This window comes from Eulemur rufifrons, chromosome 7, assembly GCF_041146395.1.
Source record: "Eulemur rufifrons isolate Redbay chromosome 7, OSU_ERuf_1, whole genome shotgun sequence".
NCBI lineage: Eukaryota > Metazoa > Chordata > Mammalia > Primates > Lemuridae > Eulemur > Eulemur rufifrons.
Window position 1 is genome coordinate 9,006,810 of NC_090989.1, and position 10,665 is coordinate 9,017,474.

The window sequence follows — 10,665 nt, forward strand, 5'->3', positions numbered from 1 at the left end:
CCCTGGACCTACTGAATTGGAGACCGTGGGGACGGGCAACAGCAATCTGTTTTAACCACTGGTGATCTCCATGCCTACTACAGTTTTAGACTGTGTTCTTCTTCCTCTCAGGCTAAAGAGTTTGACATAGCAAAGTCGTTCAGATTCCGGATCTAGATACCTTTCTCCCAGGGAGATTTTAATGGATATTCCTTCTGAAGGACAGAAATAGGATCAAACCACAACATCAGGATTCATTCACTCATTGCACCAATATTTATTAGGCATTAAGTGCCAAAGCAGACATTCACCAATTTTGTACAACTTTGTCACGGACCAGCTGGCCTTGAGGCTCAGTAGCATCTGGCGGCAGGAGGGCCAGGTAGACAGGGGTCTCAGCCCCCTCTTCCACAGTCCTGGAGCCATACGCCCCAGCCATGTCTGTCTTCACCCATCCGGGGCAGCACGCATTCAGTAGGATCCTGTCAGCTTTTCTCTTCTCATCCAGACGCCTGGCCAGGATTCTTGATAAGACCGTGACACCCAACTTGGACACCCCGTAAGCTGAGTTGGGCCAGCCTTCCCTCTCATGCACCTCGTTTTTTGTGTCCTCCACAAACTTTTTCATGAGGTCCACCAGGTCCCCTTCTGTGAGTGTCTCACATCGGAACTTTTCCTGCAGTTCTTCACTACAATTTTCAAGAGCTTTTAAACCCTGTAAACTACTGATGTTCACCACTCTCCCTGAAACAGAATAATAAAAATATGAAAGCTTGTCACAAAGAAACAATGCTTGGTCAAATATACCAAACACACAATTGAGTAGTACAGGTTTCATTGCTGATAAAAACAAAAAAGTGACGCTAAAAGGTGTAAAAATCTGTGCACCAGTAGGTTTTAACCTTTTTTTGGCCCCCATTCACCCAAGAGGAAAAACACACCTCCATCAGGAACAGGGGCTTCCCTTCCACAGAGATTCTCCATGAGATGGGTACGGTGGGACATTGGTAGATTTACCAGGCAGTTTTCTGAAACCACATACACCCTCCAAGTGCTTATGAACCTGCTTTCTGAGGGACATCGCCCTCACTCTAAGGACTAAAGCTCTCAATTTCCTAGGTTTGCACGATTTCCTAGGGCCATGGGCAGCTACTTCTATCCCTGAGTGCCCCAAATCAAGGCCAAGCAATACCTGGGATTAACTCTTGTCTGTCCTTCATGATGGACACTTCCCCATGTGGAGTGGGTTGATTCTCTATCCTGGTTTTGATTTCATTACTTTTTAGTCCATGGTTAATAGATTCATATTCATTAAATTATGAATTAATGTTCATGTTGATAATAATTCACAGCTACTAAAGAGATAATTGTGAGGCTCGGTACAGTGGCTCATGCCTGTAATCCTAGAACTTTGGGAGGCTGAGGTAGGAGGATGGCTTGAGGCCAGGAGTTTGAGATCAGCCTGGGCAACATAGCAAGACCCCCCATCTCTACCAAAAAAAAAAAAAAGAAAGAAAGAAAATTTTGCCTATAAAAACAAACATGCAGGCCAAAAACTATACAATAAGGGGGGCATTATTTTCTTACATATTATTCTGAATCCACATTCTCTGCATCCAATAGGATCACTCGATTTTATTTCATTTTCTGAATGGCATTCACCACAGTACATATTTTGGGGGCGCTGCCTATTCTACTGGACATTCTCATGGGCCCCAATTCCTTATGGTGATACCCTCACTCTGTCCTTGAGAACTAGCACCTCATATATCTCCCAATTTCCTGAGACCCTTCAGTATTTCTTTCCTTCCTTTTTCTCTCTGTCCCCAATGGTATTATGTAGTTCTTTCCAAACTTTTAATTTTGAAAAATTTGAAAACTATGGAGAAGTTGCAAGAATAGTTCAATAAACACCCATACACCCTTCACCTAAGTTCACCAATTAACATTTTGCCAAGTTTGCTTTCTCCCTTTCTCTATTGCTTTAAGTTGCAGATATTGTAAACTTCACCTTAAATACTTTAGTATATATATGGGAATGAGGCCGTTTCCCTACATAACAACTGTGATCACACTCAAGACATTATTATATAACACTCTTACCTAATAGTCCATTTTCAAATGTCCCCAGTTGTCCCAATAATGTTCATTCATAGTTTTTGTTTGTTTCAATCTAGAGTTCAATGTGGAATCGTGGATTGCATCTGTCATATCTTTTTAGTCTATTTTAATCTAGGATAGTTGACAATGACCTTTTTCGAAGACCTTGGACCATGATTTTATAGTATTTCCCTTAATTTGGATTAGTCTCATTTTCTTATGATTAGATTCACATCGATATTTTGGCCAGGAATACTACAACGATGTGTCTTCATTACATTCTAAACAGCTCTGTTCTAAATCATTTGGCTGCTACAAGGAATTAAATTTTAAAGGGAAAGGAGGAAAGGAAAACACAAGTTACAGAAGCTATGCCTTTGAGGAAATAAAAATCCTAAGGGGACGAAGTGTCCTTTTTGATTTGAGGGCACACCTCTGGGAGAGAGGCCATGGGGTGACAGCCAGCCTCATCAACCAGATGGGTCCAGTCATCCCTGAGAAGGGCGGCACCGACACCACCAGCACCACCACTCTTTTCTGAGATCCAGGTGGCCCCACTGGTCCCGAGACACCTGCTGCCTCATTCTAGGAAGAGCGGGCAAGTAGCTCCCCCTGGTGGCTTAATAGTTGCTTAACCTATTTACTCAGCATCTTGAACAACATAGCCAAATACAGACAGTCCCCAATTTCAGATGCTTCTATCTATGATTTTTGACTTTATATTAGAAATTGTGCCCAGTGTACTCATGCAACCATTATGTTTTTCAATTCCAGTACAATAATCAATAAATTATATGAGATACTCAAAACAATTAGAAAATAGGCATTGTGTTGAATGATTTTGCCCGACTGTAGGCTAATGTAAGTGTTCTGAGAACACTTATGGTAGGCTAGACTAAGCTATGATGTTCAGGTTAGGTGAATTAAGTGAATTTTTTTATTTTTCAGGGGTTTATTTCCACAAAATCACAAATATCTCTTCATAAGAAACTTTTAATTTGATATGAAAAAATTCCTATTAGAAAATCTAGCCATTTAAATTATAGAAGATTTTCCCATATGGAACAAAAGTCCTTGCTGTCACTTCAGAAAAAAGTCTTGTCCTGCTGAGGAAGAACCAAACGAACATTTCCTGTTATGTGTAAAAGTAAGAAGACAACTTGAATTCAGAGATGAAAGATTAAAATGGGAATTGTGAGTGAGTGTGGTAGACTTAAATCCTCCGATGGATTCTTTTGGGGGAGCTATCAATTTATACTACCTTAAAATTAAAAATAAAAAAGGCATTGGAATATGTGAACCTATTCATTTTATACAATTATTTGACCAAATGTTTTTACTAAAATCTTAACACTCTAATGTAAGAATAAAATATATTATAGGGAATATGATGTCAAAACACAATACTTCCCTTATTGTCATAATGGTCTAGCTGTTAGCAGTTAGTTCACCATGAAAGACAGGGTGACCTTATGGAAAATAAACAGATTTAACCATTTGTAACTAAAGAAATGGTATATTTGAGCTAGCCTCAAAAGTAGAAAAGGGGAGATCTTGTGCAACTATAAACAAATTGTAGGTTGGTGTACAAGACTAATTTAAAAATATCAAAAGTTCTGTAGGTCAAATAGATAATAATTTGGATTAGCAATGTTACAAACTTCCCTTAGAGTGAAGGATCTCTAAAAAGCTCATTTTGCAGCAGTGTCCAAACATGCAAAATAATCTGACAGTGCAGAGAACAATGACAGATGAGACAAGTCTCATGAAAGCACAGGCTCCAGAGCCACCCAAATCAGGCCTTTGGGTGCATGGATGTGTCGCTTTTTCTCTGTGCACCTTGTTTTCCTCGTTACGCATCAGGCAGTCTTCTAGGCTCTGGAGATTCAGACATAATTCATGTCAAGTTCTTGGCTTCTTAACCATCCCATGCCTTGCTCTGCCTCCATTTCCTCATTGATTGCTTCCTTGAGAGTTGCTGAGAAGTGCTGGGTTCTTCATGGGCTTTTGCTGCCTTCTCTTAAATGCATTTTCTACTTAAAATATTTTCAATTTATGATGAGTTTATCAGGACATAACTATCTTAAGTCGAGGAGCATATACAATTTTCTTTACAGTTATGTTTTATAGCTAAGTAAAGAGTGTCTTTTAAATCAGTTTTGTATGTGAAGAAAGTGATTCCCTACAAATTAAAAGGCAGTGATGCTCAGTTTACCCTCTGGGTAAACATGAGGTTTATTGAAAAGTCACAAATATTTGCATTGTGTTGTAAACCAGAGCTTCCCACCTGAGGAAGTAATGTTAGGGAGAACTGATGAACACAGTGATTCGCTCCTTCTGAGCAAATCCCACTCTTCCCAGAGCCTTCCATTAGCTTTCAGAATGGCTTTATTTACAATCATTTGATACTATAATTCTTACTTCCTCAGAACCAGTTATCTTAATGTGACTGAGTAAAGTCAAGAAACCTGGATACTATTTCCAGTTCTATTACTACCTGTCTGTGTGCACTTCTTTGCCTCAGTTTCCCTCTCTGTAAAGTGGAGGTGTAGGAACACAAGATTTCTTCAATACCTTGCAGCTCTCAAATTCTATGATTTTAAAATTCATCAGGGAAAAGGATTCCTGATACTTAGTAAAAAGACATTCTTGGTTGGGTGCACTGGTTCATGCCTGTAATCCCACCACTCTGGGAGGCCAAGGCAGGAGGATTGCTTGAGGCCAGGAGTTTTAGACCAGCCTGAGCAACATAGCATACCCTCATCTCTACAAAATATTTAAAAAATATTAGGCAGGCATGGTGGCACATGCCTGTAGTCCCAGCTACTCGGGAGGCTGAGGCAGGAGGATTGCTTGTGCCCAGGAGTTCGAGGTTGCAGTGAGCTATGATGATGCCACTGCACTCTAGCCCATGCAACAGACCAAGACCCTGTCTCAAGAAAAAAAAAAAAAATCTTTTTTATCTCAATCTGGAAAGAGCCCCAGATATAAGAAGTGAAAAAAGCAAGATAGCAAACATTATACTAAATGTCACCATTCGTGTAAAAGGAGTTTTAAAGCTATGCATTTATATTTACTTAGATTTGCATTTTAAAACTCTATCCCCTTGGCCCTGGGCACTCACCACCTGTGCATCTGGACCCAAGGCTCCCCTCCACCAGCACCTGCAGCTCTACCTGCAGGCTTTCCACAATCCCATCCCACTAAGGAACTGATGAGGAGAAGTACAGGAGAACAAGTGCAACTCTCACCATCCACCTTTTTAGGTTAAAAAATTTCTGCATTCAGAGATAATCCTTATTTAAAATGCTAAATTAAGGAAATCACAGTTCTAATAAGAACTACAGAGTTCTTCCTAAGAATTACAGTTAAGTTGTTGGGAAATAAAATCCTCAGGGAAGCAGGTGTTCCCCCACCCTAGCACAGTTATTATTTTATACTTCTGATTCTTTTTTAATGACTATTTCCCACACTAGACTCTTAGCTCCATGGACGGGATGGTCCCGTCTACAGTGCTCACCATTGCACCCCCAGAATCCAGCATAATGCCTGGGATATGGTAGGCCCTCAATAAATATACTTTTGGGAAAAGTAATAAAAATTATTTATTGAATACTTAGGGGTGTGGACAAGATAGTTCCTAACAAAATTTCTTTTGGATTTTCTGAATCAGTTTGACAAAGCTTGGTACAAGAAGAAAGGAATACAAGAAAAGTCACAATGCTAGAATAGATACTATGCCCAGTCCCGACATGAGCCAGGTGTGGGCCAATCACCTTGGAGAGCTGGAGGACTCCCTGAGGTTGATCAGAGGCAACAGACTTTTGGGGAACTGTAACATTCTATCATTCCAGGGTTGAGCTGAGTTCATGACATGAATCCTAAGAGGACTGTGATATATCATATATATCTTTGAAAACTAAAGCTAAGATGTTTGAATGAGAAACCAGACAATGAGAAAATACGGCAGCTTTTAATTTTTGCTCCTACAGAGAAATAACAACACCTCTGGGTGATTCCTGCAGAGCAGCCCTGTTCCGGGGAGCCTGTGACTTACTCCTTATGAGGATGCAACGTGACAGGCTACACACTGGACTTACCATGAGGTTTCATTATCGGTAGTAACTCAGTGCAGACATTTCTAGTGGCAAAAAAATTTGTCTTCAGTGTCATCTCAGCTTGAATGTCAAAGGGCGTTGGATCATCAACTTTTAGGAAGAGAAAGAAACAAAAAGAAAGTCATACATTTCCCCCTGAAACTCATATGACAAAGTGGATTCTATCTCATGACAACTAATTAAAGGAAAAACAAGCTAACTTTAAAACAAATTGTAACCCCCTAGGTTGGTGGTTCTCAAACTTTAGTGTGCATCAGAATCACCCGCAGGGCCTGTAAAAGCACAGCTTTCTGGGCCTCACCAGCAGAGCGCCTGATTCCGGGCTGGAGCTCGGAAGTCTATCAAATTCCCAGGTGACTGTCACAGCTACGGGTCTCCAGCCGTGCTTTGAGAACACGTGGCTTTGATCACCGCTTCTCAAACTGGGATACACATAGGAGGTACCTGGGGATTCTGTTAAAATGCATATTTCGATTCAGTAAGGCCTGAGATTCTGCTGTGCCAAGGTTTGCCCCGGTTTGCAATTATGGCTGGTCCATTTTCCACACTTTGAAAGGCAAGGGCATCCAGCGCGAAAGTCCCTCCACCTGTCGTCCAGGAAGCTGGGTATTTACTCACAGATCCCTTATCCAATGGCTGAGGGCTGCTCCCGGAGGTGGTAACCCCCTACCTACGCCCCACCTCCCCAGCTTGCAAGTAGCCCGCAGGCTGAGTTGTAGGTGCCGGCAGGGAGTCTGGGTCCCCTTCCACAGCAGTGTCAGCGCCCCGGGCCAAAGGTACGGGTGGAGACCTCTGCTCCGCCATCCTTCATTTTACTCGATGGTTCTCCCAGGCTTTTCTTCCCACGGGGTTGTAAGTAAAGCTGGCCTGTTTAGTTCTTTGTACCCTCAGCACGTGGCAGCTGAGTAACTTTAGCAGTTAGAATACGTAATCTAGATTCCCACCCTCCGCCCCCCCCCCCCGAAGATGTTCTTAAAAACCACATGTGCATGTATTATAACAAACGTAAGCTCCCTGGGAGAGAGAATTAAGGCTCGCTTTCTTTTTGCCGGAGCCTATTAAAGCTCTCCATTAAAAAAAAAAAAAAAAAAAAAGCAAACCTATGAAGTCCGCTAATGTGCAAGTGCGCGCTAATCGTGTTCTAGCGATTCACTTCCTTTCGCGAGCAAATGCCTCCGGGCATCTATGAATGAGCCCTTTCAAGGGAAGTGAAAGCCCAAAGTGAGCTTGGAGACCCTTCACAGAGAGAATATTTCTCGCATTGGACAGAAAGCTGATGAGTGTGGCAGGGCTTGGCCTCTCCTAGGAGGCCAGTTTTCTTGCAAACAGCAGCTGACAGTTCGGGGAGGGCCCTGGGCAGCGCACAAGTCCGCACAGGCCGGCGGGCGGGGCGCGCTGTGTCTGTCGCCCGGCCCGCCTGGCGCTCAGCGAATCACGGAAAGGGAAAACCGGCTGCGGGAAGCCAGAGCTGAGCGCATCCCTAGGGGCCGGCGCCGCCCTCCTCGATCACTCAAGTGGGTGGATGGGGAGTCCGCGGCTCCCTGCCCCGCACCCTCGGAGCGCCCGGGAACGTCCTTCCCCCAGTCCCCGCACCTACTCTTGAAGGCGATGCCCGCGTTGTTGACCAACACGTTGAGCCCCCCGTACTCCCTGCGCAGGAAGTCGCGGAGGGCGCGGATGCTCTGCAGGTCGTCGATGTCCAGCTGGTGGAAGCGCGGGCTCAGGCCCTCGGCCTGCAGCTGCTGCACGGCCGCCTGGCCCCGCGCCGCGTCCTGCGCCGTGAGCACCACGTCCCCCGAAAACTGGTGGCACAGGTCACGGGCGATGGCGAAGCCGATGCCCTTGTTGGCGCCGGTCACCAGCGCCACGCGGCTGCAGGACGACATGTCCCGGTGGGGCGCGCGGGGAACCGGCGTGGAGAACAGACCGGGCTTCCGACCACTCGGGGCGCGCACAGCGGAGCCGGACAGAGTCAGAACAACCGCGCAGAGGAAGTTCTGGGACCTAGCGCTGGGAATCCTAGACAACAAGGCTCCGGGCCTCGGTCCCTCCCCTCTGAGGAGGGGCCCTCTGTTCCTGAAGGTTTCGTAACGCCCCAACTCCCGGGCCCGCCCTCTGCCCGCGCTGCGCTTTCTTTGATCCAGGCTCCGCGCCCAGGGAGCTGTGCTTCCCCCAGAGCCAAACCGATGGTGACGGGTCAGTAGCGGGCTGCAGATTCGCGGCAGTTGGACTGAAGAAATTGTTTGGGGAGAACCCCAAAGGGAGGAAAGCGAGAGCTGAGTAATTTTCTTGGGCGTGCGCCCATCGTCCACTGCAAAATGAGAATGTTTTCTCCTAAGATGCAGTGAAATAACTTGGACACAGTAACTGCTTCTCTGGACATAGATCCCTTTGCTTGCTCAAGAAAAATTCAGAATTAGGTGTCCTGTGAGTAGACTTAACAGGTGTGGGCAGGCCACGTGGCTGATTCCCAGCGTGTCCCCAGGTGGGAGGAAATTCTCACTGTGGGTCCACCCTTTAGTGGGAATTTTTAATTTGATCCTTACATAACTCCTACAAATGATAAAATTATCTGCATTTACGTTTGTCCAAGGAGAGTAGATATCTGTATAGATCTAAATTGGTCTATATATATCTTCTTCCCAGTGAGATGTGTGTACCCGGGAACAAGTCCAATTGAAAACAAATTCCCGAGGGTGTGTCAAGATTTGGGCACAAAATTAAAACTCCATCCACGTTCAGTGTAATCCGTGTGTTTGATTAGTGACTCAGACTTGGGGAGAACTGTGATCTTGTCATGACTCAGCTTTTCCGAGGCAGAGGTGGCTAAGCTGCCTGTGCCTCTGTTACCCTAGTCCACCTTCTCTTCCAAGTGCACACCTGAGGTCAGGAAGGTTGGATCCCTGCTGTGATCTCTGAATGTGCCTTAACCAGTATTTTGTTCTTTTTTTTTCCTAAAGATTATCTGGAACCCTATTTTAAGGATAGAGGGGCGTAATCAGGGTTTCCATTTCTTCTTGGGTGAGCTTAATTTGTGTTTTTCTGAAATGTATATTTCATCTAAATTGTTGATCCTATTGACACAAATTTGTAGTATGCCCTTATTATCTTTTTAATATTGGTAATGATACTTCCTCTCTCATTCCTGACAGTAATAATTTGTCTTGCATATTTTCTTCCCCATCTGTCTGGCTACAGGTTTATCAATTGTTTAGATTTTTCTCAAGGAATCACTCTTTAGTTACATTGATCTCTTTTTCTCCTCCTCCACCTCCACGATTATATTGGTTTCTGTTCTGATCTTTATTTCCCTTCTTCTTCTCACTGTGGATTTTATTTACGCTTTTTCTGGTTTCTTGCTGTGGAAGCAGGGGGCATTGATTTCAGACAGTTCTTCTTTTCTAATGTTGGCATTAAATGGTGTAAATTTCCCTTAAGTACTACTTTAGATGTTGTGTTTTCAATTTCATTCAGATCAAAATACATTATAATTTACATTTTGATATCTTTGAGCAAGGGTATTTTGAAGTATGTTTTTTAGTTCCCAACCTATGTGGGGATTTTCTCACTATCTGGCTGGTGTTGATTTCTAACTTAATTCCATATGGTTAGAGAACTTCCTTTGTATGACTTAACTCCTTTTTAAAGAGTTTCAAAAGCTGGAGAGATATTACAGCATGTTCTTATGTAATAATCTCAGAGAGGTAACAATTCGAGGGAAGAGGGGAGAACACAATGCGTGGGAACAGCAAGGTGGGTGGATGCAAGACTCAGTTGGGGCGTGGCCTGGGGAGCAGTGCAGCTCTTCTCTGGTGACAGAGAGAAGGCAGAGTGTGTGGGTTTAGATGCAAGCGTGTTAGGGCAACCAAGGCCTTGAGGGTATCTCTTATTTCTTTGAAGGGTGAGAGATTGGAGGTCAGCATTGAGAGGGTTTCATCTGGGAGACTTGAGGAAAGAATAACAAAGAATAACCACTTTGTAGATAGGGAAAGTGAGGTTATTAGGGAATTAGGCAGCACTGACTGGCTGAATTGGGGACTCATTTGGGATCCGTGGTCATAAAGGTCAGGAGAGCTGGGTCAGCCACCTCTGATTTCCCTGCAGCAGCTGGTGCAGGCGAGGGTGCAGTGGCTAAGTGTGAGGGTTGATGTTTTGCCAGGCTCATAGGACACAGTGGAGTGTGTTTGTGAGGCGCGAAGTATAGTGAAGGAGTATAGTGAAGGAGTATGGCCACTGTGGACGGAAGGACATGACAGGCTGGAGTTTGTAATGGAGGACAATAGGCCTGATGGAATGGCAGTCCTCCAGGGCAGGGGATCCTGGAGTCAATGTTGGACACCTTGAGACGACGTGACCCCCCCAACCCCGCTCACACACATCAGTGAAGGGGTGTGGGGTGTCGTTTTGGGAAATTCTGTTGATCATAGCAGTGGTTCCCAAACTGTGCATATTGGAATTCCTGCAGATA

At 44.4% G+C, this 10,665-nt stretch overlaps 1 protein-coding gene across 1 annotated transcript; it reads right to left on the reverse strand.

Annotated features, from left to right (window-relative positions):
• Positions 1–236: 236 nt before the first annotated feature.
• Positions 237–8,196, reverse strand: CBR3 (carbonyl reductase 3). Its single transcript, XM_069472304.1, has 3 exons — positions 7,795–8,196; positions 6,180–6,287; positions 237–723 (listed from the first exon to the last, which is right to left on the reverse strand). The coding sequence occupies exons 1-3, from the start codon at positions 8,081–8,083 to the stop codon at positions 287–289; spliced, it is 834 nt and encodes a 277-aa protein (XP_069328405.1). The 5' UTR covers positions 8,084–8,196; the 3' UTR covers positions 237–286.
• Positions 8,197–10,665: the final 2,469 nt, after the last annotated feature.

Bases quoted from the DNA above. Each gene is read 5' to 3' on its own strand.
- CBR3 (XM_069472304.1), bottom strand. From the start codon at position 8,083: ATGTCGTCCTGCAGCCGCGTGGCGCTGGTGACCGGCGCCAACAAGGGC. The intron at 6,288-7,794 runs GTAGGTGCGGGG...TCTTCCTAAAAG, and splicing joins CGCGGGCATCGCCTTCAAGA to TTGATGATCCAACGCCCTTT. The intron at 724-6,179 runs GTAAGTCCAGTG...ATTCTGTTTCAG, and splicing joins ACCGATAATGAAACCTCATG to GGAGAGTGGTGAACATCAGT.